Here is a 22,386-nt window from a genome sequence, read left to right as displayed (position 1 = left end):
TTTTAAAATTAAACATTAATCAGAAGTGGCTTTTCCAGGGCATTCATCGTCAAGCCCAAATATCAGCTGACGTGATACTGTAAACAAACACAAACGGAATTTGATAAACGACATTATCATTATTTTTTATTTTATTTTATTGTTTTTGCGTATTAGTCATACGGGTAAATTATTACTCGTAATAGAGGATTAATTCTATAATAATACATACGTAATCTGTATAAATTAAAATATCATGTTTAAGCGTATTGTACGACCGGGCAACGCCGGACTGCCAGCTCGTATTATATATTTGATTTTTTTTCCATTTTTATTGATTTTTCCCCCCCATTTCAAATTTACGTGTTTTATTAGAGTTTGTAGTCGATTAATCAACATTTTATCATCGATTTGTTTTTGCTGATATAATGTTGTAATTCGTAACAATATATTGCGAGTAGAGCGGAAGTAAACGTGTTACGTACGTTGCTTTTTAATGGCTTTTCTCGCATTCACGTATCCGCCATCTTGGTTTTCTCTTCTTTTTTCATTTCTTCTCGTTTCTTTCTTTTTACAATTTTTAATAGAATATCTTCGTTTTTTTCATGTCGGTTTCTATTTAACCCATAGTTGGGACCCTAAAAGATACTACCACTCCGGGTCAGAGTGAACCTGGGAGTAATGGCAATTAAAGGGTGGCTCCACACTCCCCAAAGCCCGCCAGCTGGGGTCCCGTCACTGGATATAGTTTAAGGTCATATCCAGGACCTGTGTTACGTTGTTGCTCTATAATAAAGGGTGGAGTGTTTGATTATCTTATCAGTTTAATGTCGTTGTGTGTCTGATCGTCTCGTGATGCTGTTAAGTGTGCATACGTGTGTGACTTATCATGTATCTTTTAAACATACCTCCTGCAATTTTGTTGGTCCATTTGAAAATTCTCGTCTGGGAGGGAGACTTGATTCCTGTGTTTGGGGACGAAGAATTATTTCACTCCAAGACAAGAAATTGGTTCTATAGTTTTTTATTCACCTTCCAAATATTTTGCAGAAAGGAATGGAAAGTGAATTTGGCCTGTGGTTTCTTCTTCTTGGTCTTATTTCTACCACGTCAGCTTTCGCCCCCCCCCCGAAGGGGAGGAGAGAACGGCAAAGCCGTCCGCTTTCGTCCAAGTCCCAACCAAATCTCATCGATTCAGCTAACCTGATCACATGACTTACACGCAATCAAATCAGCTGATCTTTTACTTCCGGTCAACGTGTCTACACTATAATTCCACTCTCCCCCTCTATCTCTCCTTCTCCCTCTCTCTATTCCTAATAAACACACTTTTGGCAATGTAGCATTTTTTTTTTAATAGAAATAGAGGGGGTAGATCCCTAACGGGAAAAACATGCGAGAAACATTTACCTTGGTTATGGTTACGGAAAAGCCCCATTGGTATATGAAAATTTACTGAATTACACGAAATCAGTATATTACACACACACACACACACACACACACACACACACACACACACACACACATACATATATATATATATATATATATTATTTTATATTATATATATTTCTTTTTATTAAAAACAGGTGATATTGAATAAAATATTTTGCCTATCCTATTTTTACGCGACGCGATGGCGATTATAGATGAGGCCAGGTTAACCTACCCTGGTTAAATTCTGTTTCAAGTAAATTAGAAATACTCATAGATGACGATGGTTTTTTGCAAGTATTATTTTGCAAGAATTTGTAATCATCCCTTCACATTCACGTCTGCTATTCTCCAATTCTTACTCATCTGATATTGGTCAGGCTCAACGACGTTTAACTTAGGTTTGTGAACGTCAGTATACTGTATAGATTATCTTTTGTTTCAGTATAAATAATTCATGCATTAAATCATCATGAGTTATCGCCCTTTGTTTTACTAGAATTTTTTTTTTTTTTAAATCATCATGAGTTATCGCCCTTTTTTACTAGCATTTATTTATTTATTTATTTTAAATTTCAGAAATGTTTGCAATAACGAAATCACAGAAATTCAGCTGGATTCCTTTCGAGGCCTGAGTAAATTGCGAGACTTAATCATGGGGAATAATTTTATTACGGAGATTCCAGATGGTGCATTTACGGGTCTGGAACGGTTGGAGAACCTGTAAGTGGAAATTTCTTTTCTTTTTTTTTTTTTAATTATTATTATTATTTCGTGTTGCTGTGATTTTTCGTGTTTATTAAGCGTGTTGTAAAGCCAGAGAAAATGGATTCGGACAACAACCTTAAATGGAAAGTAATCGTGTAAAAAAAAAAGTTCTACATAAAGATAGAGAAAGGCAGATGGAGAGGGAGTAGGAGAGGAAGAGAGAAACGAAGTTAAAGCGATAAAGGCAGAGGGGGGGATAGAGAATGTAAGAGAAAAAGAAGTGAAAAGAGGTACCGATAAAGAGAGAAACAGAAGGAGAGAGGAAAGGTAGAGAAAGAAGAAGGAATATAGAAAGGGAGAGAGAAAGAAGGGGAAATAAAGAAAAAAAGAGATACATAGGTAGAGAAAACGGTAGAGAGTGAAATAAAGAAAGACAGAAAGAGTAAGGATGGAAGAGGGAGTGAATGAAAAACGGGGAGAAGATGGACGAAATAGAAGAGGATGGAAGAGGGAGAGAGGGTAGAAGAAGAGAGATGATAAAAGAAGGAAAGGGTGGAAGTGGGAGACAGGATGGAAGACAGGTAATGTGGAAGAAGGAGAGAGAATGGGAGAAGAAGGGAGGATGGGAAAGGGAGACAGAAAGGCAGAAGGTGATATAGTGAATGATAGAAGAAGAGAGACGGAGAGACATAGATATATACAGAGAGAAGGAGAACAGCAGAGAGTGAGAGAAGAAAATGAAAGGAAGAGACAGAAAAAGACAGAGAACAGAGGAAGAGCAGAGAGAAAGAAAGATATATAGAGAGAGGGAGAATGGCAGAGAGTGAGAGAATGAAATACAGAGGGAAAGAGGAGGGAAGTGAGGGGGGACAGAAAGTCAGACAGTGAGATGGAAAAGGACAGAGGAAGAGAGACAGAGAGAAGGGCAGAGGAAAAGAGAGAGAGAAAGAGAGAAAGAGAGAAAAAGAGAGAGAGAGAAAGAGAGAAAGATAACTTGCCTCATTACAACTAGCTACATTATGCACGACCGTCGTTCTGCCATAATTAGGGACGACATCTTTTACCCGACTACTTTACTTAAAGTGTTGCGATGAGGAGACACAGTTATCTACCCCGATTTCACGTGATTTAAAATAAAGGCGTAAACAAAAATCCGCTACAAACTTGGGTGGTCAGTAGGGATATGACAACAAAATATTCTTATCATTGTTTTGACTCGAGTATACATCCGACACAGACACAGTTAATCAACCAAGAACCACGTCACTCTATATAAAAGCATATGAGATATCAACGGATACACATTCGAGAGTCAAACCAATAAAAAGAATATGCTGTTGTCCTAGCCCCAGTGATCAGTTATTCATATAATTTCCACTTTCTCTTTTGTGGTCCAAGGCGACACTCATATTTACTTATGTTCTAGAAATCATTTTATTGTACATTAAGCACTCTACAAATAAATGGTCGGTTGCTATTACTACAACGTGAGGATTTCATTTTTACAAAGAAGTATGATTATAATCTCTAAACGACTGAAAAAAAATTGTTATACTAACTTTTGACAAATTAATAAAATATTTATTTTCATCTTTTTTCCAGAGACTTGGTCGACAATCGAATCAGCTACATCGCTGAAAATGCTTTTAAGCCTTTGAACAATCTACGGGAATTGTAAGTATCGCTCAAAACATTTGCTCAAATTTTACCTCCAATCTAGTTCACACCTCAGCTCAAATATTTGTTTAAACTTTACCTCAAATATTAGTTCGGACTTTAGATAAAGCATTAGTAAAACTTACCACATCTTATATCAAACATTAGCACAAACGTTAGCTCAAGCATTAGCTGGAATCGCTGTTCAAACATAAGCTTGAACCATTGTTCAGACATTAGCTTGAATCGTTGTTCAAGCATTAGCTTGAATCGTTGTTCAAACATTAGCTTGAATCGTTGTTCAGACATATGCTTGAATCGTTGTTCAAACATAAGCTTGAACCATTGTTTAGACATTAGCTTGAATCGTTGTTCAAGCATTAGCTTGAATCGTTGTTCAAACATTAGCTTGAATCGTTGTTCAAATATAAGCTTGAACCATTGTTCAAACATTAGCTTGAATCGTTGTTCAGACATATGCTTGAATCGTTGTTCAAACATAAGCTTGAACCATTGTTCAGACATTAGCTTGAATCGTTGTTCAGACATATGCTTGAATCGTTGTTCAAACATTAGCTTGAATCGTTGTTCAAACATAAGCTTGAACCATTGTTAAGGCATAAGCTTGAATCGTTGTTCAAGCATAAGCTTGAATCGTTGTTCAAACATTAGCTTGAATCGTTGTTCAAATATAAGCTTGAACCATTGTTCAAACATTAGCTTGAATCTTTGTTCAAACATTAGCTTGAATCGTTGTTCAAATATAAGCTTGAACCATTGTTCAAAAATAAGCTTGAATCGTTGTTAAAACATTAGCTTGAATCGTTGTTCAAATATAAGCTTGAACCATTGTTCAAACATTAGCTTGAATCGTTGTTCAAACATTAGCTTGAATCGTTGTTCAAACATTAGCTTGAATCGTTGTTCAAACATAAGCTTGAACCATTGTTAAGACATTAGCTTCAATCGTTGTTCAAACATTAGCTTGAATCGTTGTTCAAACATTAGCTTGAATCGTTGTTCAAACATTAGCTTGAACCATTGTTCAGACATTAGCTTGAATCGTTGTTCAAACATTAGCTTGAATCGCTGTTCAAACATTAGCTTGAACCATTGTTCAGACAGATGCTTGAATCGTTGTTCAAACATTAGCTTGAATCGTTGTTCAAACATTAGCTTGAATCGTTGTTTAAACATTAGCTTGAATCGTTGTTTAAACATTAGCTTGAATCGTTGTTCAAACATTAGCTTGAATCGTTGTTCAGACATATGCTTGAATCGTTGTTCAAACATAAGCGTGAACATTTTTCAAACATTAGCTTGAATCGTTGTTCAAACATTAGCTTGAATCGTTGATCAAACATAAGCTTAAATCATTGTTCAAACATTAGCTTGAATCGTTGTTCAAACATTAGCTTGAATCTTTGTTCAAACATTAGCTTGAATCATTGTTCAAACATTAGCTTGAACCATTGTTAAAACATTAGCTTGAATCATTGTTCAAACATTAGCTTGAACCATTGTTCAGACATTAGCTTGAATCGTTGATCAAACATTAGCTTGAATCGTTGTTCAAACATAAGTTGAAACCAGTGTTCAAACATTAGCTTGAATCGTTGTTCAAACATTAGCTTGAATCGTTGTTCAAACATAAGCTATAACCATTGTTCCAACATTAGCTTGAATCGTTGTTCAAACATTAGCTTGAATCGTTGTTCAAACATTAGCTTTAATCGTTGTTCAAACATAAGCTTGAATCGTTGTTCAAACATTAGCTTGAACCATTGTGTAGACATTAGCTTGAATCGTTGTTCAAACATATGCTTGAACCATTGTTCAAGCATTAGCTTTAATCGTTGTTCAAACATTAGCTTGAATCGTTGTTCAGACATTAGCTTGAATAGTTGTTCAAACATAAGCTTGAACCATTGTTCAAACATTAGCTTTAATTGTTGTTCAAACATTAGCTTGAATCGTTGTTCAAACATTAGCTTGAATCATTGTTCAGACATTAGAATGAATCGTTGTTCAAACATAAGCTTGAAACATTGTTCAAACATTAGCTTGAATCGTTGTTCAAGCATTAGCTTGAATCGTTATTCAAGCATTAGCTTGAATCGAAGTTCAAACATTAGCTTAAATAATAATTTTATTAGTGCAAACATTAAATAATAACTCAAACCTGAAATGAAATCTTACTTCAAACTATGGACTTAAATCTTAGCCCAAGCATTATCTCAAATTTTAGCTCAACTATCAGCTAAAATACCAGCTCATAGATTAGCTCAAAGATTAGCTTAAATAATGGTTCAAGCATTAATTCAAACATTAGTTAAAAGATAAAATCTTTGCTGAAATAATGAAACTCATATATTTGCTCAAATATTATCTCAAGTCTTAGCTCAGATATTATCCAAGTCTTAGCTTTAACATTATCCCAAACGTTAGCTGAAACCTTAACTTATATATAATCTCAAACATTAGTATTAACATTAGCTATCTATATCTCCCTATATAATATTTGATTTAAAAATTATCATCTGGACTAAAGTACCGTATGTTTGCAACAACAGTTGCCACATACAAATTCAATTAACCCTAACCCTAACCCTAAATACAAATTCAATACATCTACTCTGACAGCCACTATCTTATGACCTTACGACCACCATTTCTGCCACATTCACTCGTGATGATAAAATGCTACATTATATCCGATGAGCAACACCATCACAATCGCCACATCTACAGAGGAAGAAGTTCCAATTTTTCTCTCAATATTCAGTGCTCGCACTGCTTCCAGTTGATATCGGGTCAATTCTATATTTTCCTACGACATTGTGCTTGCACCACCATTATCTGGTTTTTACATACATACACATAAAATAATCTTTATATTTCCTGATTCAAAAATAATACATTCTTCTTTCTCAAATTCCGCCCATTTTGATTGGATGATACCTGACTATTCGCATATTCCAGAGTCCACTTCTATAATAAATAAACGAACGCTCCAGAAATTATACAATATGGCGTCGCTCTCTACAGAAGAAAATCACCCTAAAAAGATAACTGAATTAAACATTAATCGATTGTCGTCGCTTCCATATTACAATCGTGCTGAAAAAACCCCATCAAAATTAAACATATTAATCGATTGGCGCCGCTAAAAAATAACAAAATTAAATAAGTTAACCGATAGTCGTCGCACTCTACGGATTACAATCATGCTGAACAAAAATCAAATAAAATTAAACATATTAACTTATTAAAGTCGGTCTATACAGATGACAATATTTTTGTAGATAAATTTTTAAATTCGCTCCATCTCCACAATTTTTTTTAACAGGACGACCTTTATCGTTTTCGACTATGCTGATTGCGAAAATTTCCTTTAAATTTGGCAGAGACAAGTACTTTTCGATCGTTGGGGTGGTCTATTCCAAAAGCCGTTCTTAACGTGTCCTGATAGTATCAAATAAAGCACCCTTCTCCCGCCTTTTACAAAAATCAGAAAATATAATATAATATATAATTTAATTAAAAAAAAAACAACTACGGAATTATATTTTATTTATCTCGTAAATATTTGAACAGTATAATAATATGTAATTAATTTTCTGTGCGGAATATCGCATCCATGGTGTAATTTCCTCACATATAAGTTTTGCTAGATAAAATTAAGGCGAAGAATCCTAACATTTTAAAGGACAATGTATAAATGTTTCGATTTTTGTTTTGTATTTTTATCTAGAAATATTTACACTTCTATAGATTCAAACCGCGCTAACAAACATAACACAGATTACGTTATGGTTTATGCTCCTTCATAGAGGCGCTGGTTGAGTTTGAATAAAATAAATACGTGTTAGATGCGTTTGAAGCCAAAAACAACGCATTATTACAAAATAAACAGATATTTATTTTGTTTAAAATTCATATTGAAATTTATAAATATATTTCGAAGATACACTTCATCATCAGTATGTCTTTCTTTTCTTTTCTTTTTTTTTGCCATGTTGTCGTTGGAGGTTTCCACTATAATATCTGACAGTAAAAAAAAAAAAGAAAGAAAAGCATTTTGTCTTTGACAAAGAAAGCTTTAACTTTCCGAGTTCAGATTAAATCAATTTAACAGACACAAATGTAGTACTTGTGTAGAATTTGAACCAGACGTAACTAACTGACTGCTCGGCCTTGCTCAAAACATGACATCAATTGCCAACTTTCGTCGGGTGTCTCCGATTATTAAAGCATAAAACTACCCAAGGAAAATACGGAAGAAAACATTTAAAAATAATAAAATCACCCATAGAAAATTTAATGAAAATAAAAAAGAAACAACAACCTACCGTAACAATTTATTGTTTTATTTTTTTAACAATTTTTCTAAGTGTAAAAATTAATTTTATTTATTGCGGACAGTTATCCTCATCTTTATTAGTTATTTCACGACGTTTCGGCCAACTATTCCTCTAGCCTTCGTCAGGTTGAAACCCCGGCGGATAGGAACTCTGAATCTCCTGACTCCATTCACTGCAATTACTGCCTTCCGTAGTTGTTGTCGTCTCACCACGTTTTTGGCCAAAAACTACGGAAGGCAGTAATTGCAGTGAATGCAGTCAGGAGATTCAGAGTTCCTATCCCGTCGCGATTACTACCTGACGAAGTCCAGAGGAATAGTTGGCCGAAACGTCATGAAACAATTAATAAAGATGAGGATAATTGTCCGCAATAAATGAAATTAATAAATAATACTCATCTCAATGAATTCGAATTAAATAATATGCAAAAATTAAGTTATGTATATTTTTTCAACCAATGTTTTTTGGTCAAACAAAATTGAACAAAACTAATAAGAAAACCAATTTTTGTGTTTTTCATATACTTGTAAACAAAAGTTTTGAAAAAAAAAAGTTCTTTTAATGTATTTTTGGAATTTAAAAAAAAATTGTAACTCGTGTAAAATAAACTTTTGTTAAAGGTGTGAGTAAAATTGCCTTGAGATTTGGCTTTCAAGCGCACTTGATGCGTATTTTATTTTATTTCATTTTTTTTTTTTTCATGAACAATTTTTCCTGTAAGGTAGGGCACAGCAACCAGTTCATTTATTTATACTTTTTTTTAAATCAAATTAAGACGGTCGGGATATATCCTTTAGATTAGATAGACTTTCCTACGGTCGCATCAGACAATGTCAAAGTGGACGTTGCAGGAATTTCGCCAATCGGGTAGCTTTCCGATATATGGTTTAAGATGGAGAAAAAAGTATCATTACCAAATTCCTGTCTAGACATAAACTCGAAAAGATAACTCTTGAGAAAATTCCGGCTGGTCCTGCATTACGTCCATTGCCAGCAGTTTGTCAAAAAATCCATCCTTAACGGATCGTCTTTTGGCGGTGATGTATCTCTCTCAATAAGCGCATTTTTTTCTTTGCTGCGATTAATCGTTTTGTTTGGCAATATGAAACGACATCGTCCGACGTCTGCAAGTGTTGATCCAAGGTGGAAATATTTATTTTGTATAAAGTTTTTTTTTTAGGAACTGCCGTTTGAGGATGCGATGTTTGCTTAATTTATTGATTTTTTTCCTTCAGATATTTCCCCCAGAGATCCCTTCTCGTTTGCCGCGCATTGATTGGCTGATCGACATCTTACGTCAGATTACAGTCAAACTTAAGCGCATGACGCCATGTTCCGAGCAAAGCCGAGTGAACAGTTAGTTACGTCTGGTTCAAATTCTGCACAAGTACCAAAAATGTAAAGCAACTTGTTATGGGCGTGCGTCAGAATCAGAGATGCGTCATTGAATTTCTGGTAAAAGTGCATTGAGAACAGTGGCGACTATGTAGAAAAATTAATTCTCGAACACGAAAAGTCGAAGATTACAGTCAAACGTGAGCGCATGACGCCATGTGAGCAAAGCCGAACGAACAGTTAGTTTCGTCTGTTTCAAATTCTGCCCAAATATCAAAAATGTAATAAAACTATTGAATTACTTTTACTTCACGCCAGATTCCATTTTAAACGCCTCGACCTAACGTTCACAGGAAATGTGAGTTGGAACAATTACATTGAGAGCATTGCCAGGACCGCTGCGAAGAAGGTAGGCTTTTTCTACCGTGCGAGAAAGCTACTAACACCCGAAAGTATACTGCACCTCTATAAGGCCATCATTCGCCCATGTATGAAGTATTGTCATATTTGGGCTGGTGCATCTGTTACTAGTCTCTCGCTCCTAGACAAGGTCCAAAAGAGAGTCTCCATCCTGATAGGTCCTGAACTGTCATCTAAGCTTCAGCCTCTGTCCCATCGACGAAATGTTGTCTCCCTCTGCCTGTTCTACAAGTATTTTAATGGTGAATGCTCTGACGAATTGCAAGCGCTTGTGTCCCCCACAACGTAAATACCCTCGACAAACCCGACAAGCAGCTAATTCCACCCCTTCACACTGGAGATTTCTAGATGTGAGAGAGCCTTTTACTCCAGTAGTTTCTTCCACAGATAGCTAGACTTTGGAATTCCATTCCGGCTCCCTGCTTCCCCAACTGTGCTGACATGCAGAAGTTCAAGTGTAACGTGAACCGACATCTTACTGCCCAACTCCCTACATAGTACCTCAGTAGCTTATGCCCCTGATAGTAGCGCCCTACACCAAAGTGACACTGTGCCTTGTTTGGGGTGAAAATGTAATCATTTTTTTTAATAGCGCGAGATTCATGGTGTACTCAAATATACTTTGTTGTTACCTAGTAAACATTTTAATAGTACAGGCTGTTCCAGGGGTGTTGGGCACATTTTGACATTGAATACCTCGAGAATTATTAAGGAGATACAAATTCAGAAAGCTTATAATCTCAAGTTTTTCATGAGATGTTCAAAGATATTCAATGTGAGAACCATTGGTCACATGACATATGATGACAAACCGATAGTCCAATTCTGGCCAAACGCGTCCCAGCATTGCGTTGCCAATGGTTGCAAAAGTTTCTGTTATTCGATCCTTCATCTCATCCACATCTCTTAGAATGGAGGGCGCATAGACCAGTACTTTCGCGAATCCACACACACACAGACACAAAATCGTAGGGTATGAGATCTGGAAATCTGGGGGGACAGTACATGATGTCTACGATTTAGTTTTTGCAAATTCAAGCACGCAAAACACCTTTTCTTGTTGAGTGAACGCCATTACTGGACGTGAAAAGAAATTACTCAATCCATAGACTTAATATAAACTTTAATGTACTTAGCTTTAAAGTAGCGCCCTTTTCATCTTACTACCATTCATAGTTATGCAGATATGAAGACTTGAAATGTGCCCAAAATTTTTGAAACCCTGTATATTAAGGACGGATATTTTTTTTTTCAGTAGTGAATTTCACTTTACTAGATTTATTTTGTCGAAGCTATTTTTTTTTTTAGCAAAATTAGGTCGAAGTATCTGCTAACATTTTGAAACACAATGTATAAATATTTAAATGGCAATCATTTCTCTTTTTTTTTTTCGTTTGCGTGGATTGTTAAAAAATTACAGCCTCCTATTTTTTTAACCAAAAAGTTGAAGAGATACGAAGATAGGAATGGTACAGTTAAAATGAGCGACTTTTCGTGTTCGAGAATTAATTTTTCTACATAGTCGTCACTGTTCTCAATGCACTTTTACCAGAAATTCAATGACGCATCTCTGATTCTGACGTACGTCCATAACAAGTTGCTTTACATTTTTGGTACTTGTGCAGGATTTGAACCAGACGTAACTAACTGTTTGCTCGGCTTTGCTCGGAACATGACGTCATGCGCTTAAGTTTGACTGTAATCTGACGTAGGACGCCAATCAGCCAATCAATGCGCGTCAAACGAGCAGGGATCTCTGGGGAAAATATCGGAAGAAAAAAAAATCAATAAATTAAGCAAACAACGCATCCTCAAACGGCAGTTCCTAAAAAAGAAACTTTATACAAAATAAATATTTCCACCTTGGATCAACACTTGCAGACGTCGGATGATGTCATTTCATATTGCCAAACAAAACGATTAATCGCTGCAAAGAAAATATTGCGCTTGTGAAGAGAGGTGCATCATCGCCAAAAGACGATCCGTTAAGGATCTTTTTTTAAGAAGTTGTTTTACACCATCAATATCTGCTATTGAATATTGAACTCTCGGATGGCGTCGAGTAACCTAACGAGAAGACTATTATTGTTGTAGACATGTAGTATTGCATGTGAAATATTAGTTAGAGAAAGAATGTTATTGAAACAAAATATTTCAATAAACAATACAATGGTAGGTGGATATGTATGCAGGAATTTAAAGTTAGGAATATGAAATGTAATTAACAATAACGAAAGAAGTGGTTACGTGACATGAATCAGGTTCCGTGTGCTACGTTGATATAATTACGTAGTCACGTAAACGAGAAAGAGTCGGGATATAATTATGTAGTCGCGTAGAGGAGAAAGAGTTGGGATATAATTACGTAGTCGCGTAGAGGAGAAAGAGTTAGCTAGCGACAAGTTAGAAGATTGTCTCAGCGGTCGATAAGCTTTGAATAAACGCTACCTTAGCAAAACACATACTTAAATCATTCGTTGACATCTATGCTGATAACACGACCATCTATGGCAACACATCAAAGCCTATGCTGATGACACGGCCATCTATGGCAACACATCAAAGACCGTAAATGACAAAGTTCTCTCTGATTCTCTCTCCTCTGATCTTGAGCGCGTGGTACAGTGGAGGAAGAGGTGGCTGGTTACCTTTAATGCATATAAAACCAAGCTCCTATCTTTACATCATCAATGCTCTGATCCCCATCTGGCATCAACTGAAATGGATGGCTCTCGTCTTGGGAAGGCTCCATGTTTTGACAAGCTTCTGGGTTTGACCTTTACTCCTGATCTGAAATGGAACACGTACATCAGGGATGTTGCAAAGGTCGCTGGGAAAATAGTGGGATCCTTCTACAGCTCCAGAAGATATCTCACTACTAATGCAATTCTCTATCTATATAAAAACCAAGTACGTCCAAGGATGGAGGACTGCTGCCACATCTGGGCAGGAGCTGCTAAAAACATCCTATCCTGCTTTGACAGAGTACAAAATAGACTTCGTGGCTTAGCGGGGGATGCCCTTTTCTCTTCCCTGCAGCCTCTCTCCTACAGAAGAGACGTTGCGAGACTCTTTGTTTTATCGTTATTTCCATGGCAAGTGCTCGTCTGAGCTCCAATCTTTGGTCCCCCTCGCCAATCTTTCACAATAAACACCCGTCTAGCTGAAACTACTGTCAATAATTTTCCCCACTCTTTATCTGTGCCAAAATCAAAACGTAGATTCCATGAATAAAGCTTCTTTCTTAGAACTGCACGCCTGTGGAACTTTCTTCCGTTTGCCTGTTTCCCATCGTACTACAACCTGGATGTCTTCAAGTCCAACACAAACAAATTCCTGATGAACCGCCCCCTTAAGTAAGACACTTTATCAAATCTCTAATACTAACGATTACTACGATACTATCCCATTGATTACTGTACACGCAATAACCCTTATCCCCGATTGCTTCGGGGCCTTGATAAGTGGTGACCACCATGTAAAAAATGATGTAGGAATCAAAAAAAGCCGACGCAAACTTTGTTTTTACAAGTGGTGGTGACATCACATTATCAAAGCCCGAAAGTCACTTGAGAATAAGGATCAATGGTTGTACAGTTGTCATAAGTACAATAGTGTAGTAATCGTTATTAGTGGAAATTTGGCATAATTTGATTATTTAAGAGGATCGCTCAACAAAAATTTGTTTATATTGGACTTAAAGAACATAATATTATATTCAGCTGGAAAGCAGGCCAGATAAATAGTTTCGCAGGTGGGCAGTTCTAGGTAAAAAGCTTAGTTCATGGAATTCAATTTTTCTTGTTTATTTTTTTTTTTACAAAGGAATCACCTCTTATCAAGGCCGAAAGGCCACCGGAGGATAAGGGTTAAAGAGTGTATATTAGTCAAAAGGACAATATCATAGTAATCGTTAGAAGTGTAAATTTGGTAAATTGGATTATTAAGGGGAACGGCTCATCAAGAACTTGTTTACATTGGACTTGAAGGCGGCCATATTGTTCATGGAATCTACGTTTAGGTTTAGGCACAGATAAAGAGTGGGGAAAATTATTGATAGTGTTTTCAGCCAAACACTATCAATAATTTCCCCCACTCTTTAGATTTAGGCACAGATAGAGAGTGGCGGAAATTGTTAATAGCGGTTGTAGATAGATGAGTGCTTTTGGTGAAATTTAGCAAGGGGACATAGATTGGAGCTCAGACGAGCAGTTGCAATGAAATAATCGATATAGCAGAGATAGGCAAGCAACGTCTCTTCTGTGGCAAAGAGGTTGCAGGAAAGGGAAAAGGGCATCACTCACTAGGTTTTGAAGCCGGTTTTGAAATCTGTCAAGGCGGGATAAGACGGTCCGAGCAGTTTCTTCCCAGATGTGGCAACATGACTGGATAGGTACAATGATTCAGCCATTTGTCCGGCGGCATTGCACACAAATGTGATGCATGTGTTCGTTTTCAGATCAGAGATGAAGGTCAGACCGAAAGACTTGTTAAAACATAGTGTTTCCCTAAGACAAACGCTATTTATATGGATTTGGGGTAAATAGAAGCCAAAGCGTTGGTGATGGAAAGAGAAAAGCTTGGTTTTAGATTAAAATATACCAGCCACCACTTTCCCCCTTGCATCCCATGGTGAAGATAAAAAAAGAGTGCATCAAAGAGATCTCGGTAATTACCGGCCTTTGAAGTGTTGCTGTGGATGTGTCGTCTGCATAGATGTCTACAAATGATCTAAGAATGTGATTTAGTACTTCATTGATGAAGGTCAGGAGGAGAGTTGGGTCTTGAATGGAACCCTGAGTGTCGCTAGCGTTGATACTATGAGCTCCTGATTGATTCCCATTAACCACTACTCTTTAAAATCTATCAGAGAGAAATGATTTAATAATTGAAAGTACATTTCCAGCAATTCCGTAGCGTGAGATCTTGTGAAGCAGACGTTTATGCCATAACCTATAAAAAAAAAATCTTTCTCTCGAAGCTGCCATTGAGAGATTGACTAATCATCTGTGATATTACAGTAAGTACGTCAGCTGTAAATCTAGCAGAACGGAAGCCATATTGCATGTCGCTGAATAGATTGTTTTTGCTGAGGTGGTCAGAAGGACAAATAAAGTTATATCAATTATATAACCTTTTGTTGGTTTCTTTCGGAAACGGAGGAAGATAATCTTGGATAAAGAGAAAAGTAAACAATAAAACAAAAGTATATTCTTTGTTTATGCGCAACACAAACTGAAGTAAATACATTGTTTTATCATATGTGTTGCACATACATGCATTGCACAAGATAGACGCTTTCCACATCCATTGGTCATGATAGACGCTTTTGGTGATACACCCATGTAAGAACACAATCACACGCATGGTATATATAGCAGTATGAAACATATTGCGATTTGCGACTATGCAACCCGACAACAGGGAGATAAAACTTTCGCAATGCCTTCATCAATCAATGAGAACGTTTGAGTGACATGAAATAGTAAAGTTTATTTGCTCCGCAATATAGACGTTTGTTTTTAATTCGAATTGAAGTTCATATATTAGAAAGCGAGTACAACACGGATGTTTTTTTTTTTTAAATATAAACTTCGATGTTAAACAAATATATGTTTTAATTATTTATCTATTTATTTTTTAATATGCGTTCTGCTGACTTTTTAACGTATGACATGGCCGTCTTGAGGAGTGATACTGCTCCCCATTGGGGAGGAGGTTAAAATCCCCTAAAACCCTGAGTAAGACGGGGCAAATATGCTGAGATTGTCCGTTGAACGTTAATTGAATCCCGGACAGCGGCGGGTGACCTATAAAAAGGGACGAGTTTATTGTGCTTTGTAAAAAAAAAACAAAAAAAAAACAGACAGATAATTTTATCGCTTAAAACAATGACAGGAAATGTAAGAATAATGTACATGTATATGTAGAAACGATGTCATGTACTTGTTGTCCTAGGAGACACCTGCTAAGACGTGATACGGGGTCACCTTGAGGTCGTGTGAAAAGAATTTCATTTTGTTGTCCCAGATTCACGAAACTGCGGACGAATTCCTGAACTGCACACACGCAAAATGTATCTGGGGATTTCCTAGAAAACGTCTCGGACCCTGATTGGTTTTTCAGATCGCCAGACCCACCCCGTCACCTTAGTATAAGAGCGGGTACTCGGGTCGGAAGAGAGAGATTGAAGCCAAATCCCGAGAGAAACACACGCTCCCGGAAGACACCATACACCCTCCATCCACCCTGACCGCCATAGTGAGAATCGAAGAATAAGATTTGGGGAAAATCTTGATAATCTCTGGTGTAATCGAACTGAACAGTGTATATATGTAAAAACTTGAATTTTGATGAAATTAACTTTTTTGTAGTTAGAAAACTCGAGTCTGTGTTTTCTGACGCGCATGCGAAGCTTTTTGCTTTTCAGCAGAAATCAACACGAAGCTGGGACGCTGAAAACCCATTTGAAGGTCTCCCGGTAGACTAAACGATCACGAAGAAAGCCAGAGGTCAATTGCTGACCTGAGTGGGAGAACCTGTCACAAACGTAAAAAATTTCAATTGAATATTGTTGCTGTTTTCCAATATCGAACTTTTTAAATAACAAATATGTTTATATAGTCCCTTAATTGGAATTCATTTTTGAGATGAGCATTATATATATATTAATTTATTGTTATTTCGGACTATTATTCTCATCTTTATTAGTTGTTGTTTTCATCTTTATTGGTTGTTGTTTTTCACAACGTTTCAGTTAACTATTCCTTTGGCCATCGTCAGGTGGTAACTATGTTCTTCCATTTTTTTTTCTTGAACAGAAACTTGGGCGAGAACCAATTTTCACATCTTCCCACGGACGGGTTGATCAAATTAAAGAAACTTTTAATATACAAAAACAAGTACCTGCAGAATTTCCCATCATCCAGTGCGTTTCCGGAAATACAATTCTTGACACTCACTTACTCTTATCATTGTTGCAAGTTCATTCAAACGACAGAACCGGTGAGTAATGTTGTTGTCTGACATTGTTTTTCTGTTTGTTTGTTTGTTTGTTTGTTTGTTTGTTAGCATGTGGGAATTGAAATTCCCAGACTAACTCAGTTGTCGATCTTTAACTCTGATAACTGGAGAGCGACACAGGCACGTCACTTCCTGTTTCTTGTATTTCTCCCTTTTTTTCCGCTGAACTCTCGACCAGTCAACACGTAACGAAGAGCCCGCCCCTGGTTGGTATGGTCACCCTAACCAACTCTGATGACTAACCGCAAGTAACGTTACTCCTTTTCCAGCGAACTCTTATTCTCATCGAACTCTTATTCTTACTATCTATATCCTTATTATTTCTCATGTATATTTATGTAAATAAATCTGCATTCTTTCACTAATATATATATATGGGTATGTTTTCATCATTTCCTTATGCGATCTTTTGCTTCTCAATCACTCTACCATTCATTTAACAAAGTGGAGGATGGGAACCCAACTACATAAACAGGCATTTCTTTCCTCCACAAGCATTATACATACTTTTTCACCGCGGAATGTCGAACAAATCTGTGGCATAACGGATAAAGTACTTGATAAAATATTTTATTAATTTACGATCTTCTGGAAATTTTGGGGTTCAATATTCGATGCAGTCGATCCTCCAAATACAATTGGGGTTACTATGGAGCCCTAACCCTAACACCTGTCGAGTAAATAAAAAAGTTCCATCTGGATTCCGTTCAAATTCCCAAGTCCGATAGATACTAAAAAAAAAAGAGTTTGACAAGATACATCTGAGGAAAGTCGGGGGTAAATCGACCGAAATGTTGTAAAAATAATACTCAAGATGAGAACAGATGTATCGTTGGAAAGAAACTTTGTTCATGAAAGTTCGGTTAGGTTGAAGTGAAAGGGAGGAATAAAAGACATGTTATTTGCAGAAGTGGGAAAAGACGAGTTTTTGCAGTGAATGTTTTACGGAAATGAACCAGAGATTGGAGCTCAAACGAGCATCTTGCGTGTAAATAGTACAGTTTTATCATACTGCATCAAAATTTTACATGTTTATACGGTCATATATATATATATATATATATATATATATATATATATTTGTCTTTACATAAGCAGTAGTTTGTTGCTACACAGTCATGAGCATGTTTCGGTCTACTAGTATTCATCAACTAGAGACCTCATCAGACAACAACCCTTATTTCCGGAAACGGAATTCAATATATATATATATATATATACATACATACATACATACATGCATACATACATATATATATAACCGCATAAACGTGTAAAGTTTTGATGCTGTTTGATAAAACTGTACTATTTACATGTAAGATTCTCGGGTGAGCTCCAATCTCTGGTTCATTTCCATAAAACATTCACTGGAAAAACTCGTCTTTTACCAATATATATTTCACAACATATATGTTCTATTTATCTTGCACGTTTATATATATATATATATATATATATATATATATATATATATATGTGTGTGTGTGTGTGTGTGTGTATGTATTAATGAAAATAAAGGGATGTAGTATTTACCTTATATACGCAATGGTAAACTTCAAACTAATATAAATAACAGTTTTTATATATAGAAAATTTAATGACAACTTCTTTCACGTTTATATACATATATGTTTTATTTACCTTGCTCGTTTATATATATATATATATATATATATATATATATATATATATATATACTTTCTATTAGGTTGCTGAATTTTGGGTGCCCCGACAAAAAAGGTAATGGACCTAGTAATTCACTCCCGTTCACACCCCCCCCCGTCTGTTCTTGTAATTCGCACTTTACACAGTAACCACGCCTTGGAATTTAAACAGATTTTTTGCGCAAACATTAGTCATGATGAGAGTAAATTTTTGCCAGAACGGATTTTCCAGGATAACTCTGATTGATCTAAGGGGACATTATAAGAGTAAAATTGCCCCAAAATCGTTCGTCCGTTCGTTTGTTCGCATTTTTCTCAATAACCACTTCTTACATTTCTTTAAAATTTTGCACAAACATTAGTCATGATGAGAGTAAATTTTTGTCAAAACAGATTTTCCGAAATAACTCTGGTTGCCTTCGTAAGGGTCATTATAGGAGTAAAATTGCCCCCAAATCGTTCATCCGTTCATTTGTTTGAAATTTTCTAAATAACCACGCCTTGGATTTTTTTTTAACTACGCACAAACATTAGTCATGGTGAAAGTAAACTTTTCACTCGTGGAAGGGTACTCCACATTCTCGGCTTGTTAATTTTATTTCAAATTATGTATTTTCAAATAACCTTTCCTTTACTTTATATATCATTTTAAGAGCGTTTTTCGTTCTATCTAATCGTTTAAATTTCAATAGTTTTAAAACAAATATGTTTTCTCTTCAGAACGTTCGATACAAGATGGAAAAAAAAACTAAATTCGCAAAGTTTTCTTATTTAAATTCAAGCTAGGCCGAAAATCTACTGAAACAGCTCGAGATATCAACGAAATGTTAGGCGTTGTTTAAGACATTTTTTGCGGCGGCGACGAGAGTCTTGAAAATGATAAGAGTTGTGGTCGGCCATTGGACGTTGACAACGATACATTGAGAGTTTTAGTCGAAATCGATCCAAGCACAACTATTCAAGAACTGGCTTCTGAATTAAACATCACGTATACGACGATTTCCAATCACTTGAGAGAGATTGGAATGGCAAACACTTGATAAATTGGTGCCTCACAAATTGAACGACAACCAAAAGAAACACCATTATGAAGTGTCATCTTCCTTTCTTTTACCGACCCGTTTCTCCACCGGGTTCTGACTTACGATGAAAAGTGGCTTCTTTACGGCAACCGGTGACGCTCCACACTTCCCGAAGCTAAAGTTGCACCAAAAGAAGATCATGCTAACTACTTGTTGGTCTATAACCGATGTCATTCATTACATATGGATAAAATGCATCAGAAACTTCGACAACAACACCCAGCATTAGTCAACGAGAAAGGCCCAATTCTCCTCCACGACAATGCCCCACCGCACGTTGCTAAACCGATCTTGCAGATGTTGAACGAATTGGATTGCTAAAATTTGCCTCATTCGCTATACACTCCAGACCTCCACCACTTTTTCAAGCATCTCGACAACTTTCTATGTGAGAAATGCTTCAAAAACCTAAGCGATATCAAAAAAGCCTTCAGTGACTTCATCGCCACCAGAACGCAAGATTTTTACATTACTGATATTAATCAACAGAAATCACCCAATTTTCCTCCATGATAATAACCGACCGCACGTTGCTAAACGAACCCTGCAGAAATTAAACAAATTGAGCTATGAAAATCTGCCTCATCCACGATATTCTCCGGACCTCTCACCTACCGACTACCACTTTTCAAGCATCTCAACAACTTTCTGCATAAGAAATGCTTCAAAAACCTAAGCAACATCAAAAACGCCTTCAGCGACTTCATCGCCACCAGAACGCAAGATCTTTACATTACTGGCATAAATACACTTGTTTTGCGTTGGCAAAAATATGTTGATTCTGATCGTGCTTATTTCGTTCCATAAAGTTTGAGCCGAGATATGTTCAAACATTGGATTAATGAAAAATAATAAGGTGCTTAGTTATTGACCAATTAATTACGTCTTCTTTTTTTATTATCTCTTGATTCTATTGGATCCCAGAATAAGAATTCATCTGGTCTGGTTGAGTATCCAGGTTAGTTTTGTTACTATAAGTAACATCACTTAGAGAAGATGCACCATTCCTCGTATAATCACGGTGGGGTAAACATGTCAAGAGGATTTTATTCCATCTTGGAATACTTTTGGACATTTAATCAGAGTTTATTGTTGGAAAATTATCCTCATACCAGGTTTTCTTGACAACACCCTGTACAGAGAGAATTAGACGCTTTTTTAACTTCAGTCAAATTTCTAAGAAATCAAGAAACCTTTCCTAAGGTCAACACTTTTCCATTCACTTATTTACCAGTTATAGTATTTCTTTCTTTTGGTCTCTTGATTTTACTGAATTCCAGGATAAGAATTCATCTTGTCTTGTGGAGTATCCAGTTTAGTATTGTTACTATAGGCAAGATCATTTAGAAAAAGTGCACTAATTCTAGTAAAAACCAGTGTATAGTAGGCTTAATAAGATGATTTTATTTTGGATTTGACTTCTATGTTTATGTAAAGTTTGATTCGGAGTTTATTTGTAGGGTGTAGTATTCTCATGCCAGCTTGTTCTAACAAACTTCTGTACAGAGAGACATTAAGCAGTCGAGATTAATTTCTAGTCGACATCCAACTCCTATCTTTACATCATCAACGCTCTGATCTCCATCTGGCATCAATTGAAATGAATGGCTCTCGTCTTGGGGAGGCCTCAAGTTTTGACAAGCTTCTGGGCTTGATCTTTACTCCTGATCTTAAATGGAACATGTACATCAAATCTGTTGCCAAGGTTACTGGAAAAAGGGTGGGATCGTTCTATTAATCCAGTAAATATCTCATTGCTGCTGATGTAATTCTCTGCCTATATAAAAACCAAGTACGTCCAAGGATGGAGTACTATTGCCACATCTGGGCAGGAGCTGCTAAAAGCAGCTTATCCTGCCTTGACAGAGTACAAAATAGACTTCGTAGCTTAATGGGGGATGCCCTTTTCTCTTCCCTGAAACTTCTTTTTCACAGAAGAGGCATTGCGAGCCTGTCTTAGTCTTATCGTTATATCCATGGCAAGTGCTCGTCTGAGTTCCAATCTCTAGTCCCTCCTCGCCAATTTTTCACAAAAACATCCATCTACCTGAAACAACTGTCAATAATTTCCCCCACTTTTTGACTGTGCCTAAGTCAAAACATAAATTCCATCAACAAAGCTTCTTTCTTAGAAGTGCCCGCCTGTGGAACTCTCTTCCGTTTGCCTGTTTCCCACCTGATTACAATTTGGTTCAATTCAAGTCCAACATAAACAAATTCTTGTTGAACCGCTTCCTTAAATGATCCAATCTACCAAATTTCCATTACTAACGATTACTACGATATTATTCTATTGATTACTGTACACTCAATAACACTTATCCTCGAGTGGCCTCTGGGCCTTGATAAGTGGTGATTCTTATGTAAAAAAAAAAGGTTCTTTCCCCGCGAACACAACTGTTTTGGGGCACTTTTGTGCAACTTTAAAACGATTAAATCCAGATACAGTGCTACTAAACCTTCTTTCTAGAACCTCCCCTCTAATTCTGAGCAATATTTTCGCCTACATAATTCATTGTTCGTACTTTTGCGAAACTTGATCCATAGTATCTACTCACTAATAACCATTGTTTTTCTAATCAAACAATTTGTTAAATCAACAAAGTTTCATTTACTTTAAAAGTAATGGTTCATATTTTTTATTCCGCCCGAATGGATCGGAGGAGATTCAAAATTGGATTGTTATGATGAATTGACTTATGCATTCATGACTTGAAA

At 36.3% G+C, this 22,386-nt stretch overlaps 1 protein-coding gene across 1 annotated transcript in view; it reads left to right on the top strand.

Moving 5' to 3' along the window:
- Window positions 1–22,386, top strand: part of LOC145266330 (uncharacterized) — a 766,230-nt gene that overhangs the window by 677,614 nt on the left and 66,230 nt on the right. The window contains exons 13-15 of the mRNA XM_080121918.1: window positions 1,996–2,139; window positions 3,727–3,798; window positions 16,721–16,904. Coding sequence (XP_079978044.1) covers window positions 1,996–2,139; window positions 3,727–3,798; window positions 16,721–16,904 — 400 coding nt within the window. The remainder of the gene's footprint in view (window positions 1–1,995; window positions 2,140–3,726; window positions 3,799–16,720; window positions 16,905–22,386) is intronic.

Source organism: Euprymna scolopes, chromosome 41 (assembly GCF_053919585.1).
Source record: "Euprymna scolopes isolate OS-2025 chromosome 41, ASM5391958v1, whole genome shotgun sequence".
NCBI lineage: Eukaryota > Metazoa > Mollusca > Cephalopoda > Sepiida > Sepiolidae > Euprymna > Euprymna scolopes.
The sequence above is the reverse complement of the archived record's forward strand: the minus strand, read 5'-3'. Positions and strand labels throughout refer to the sequence as shown.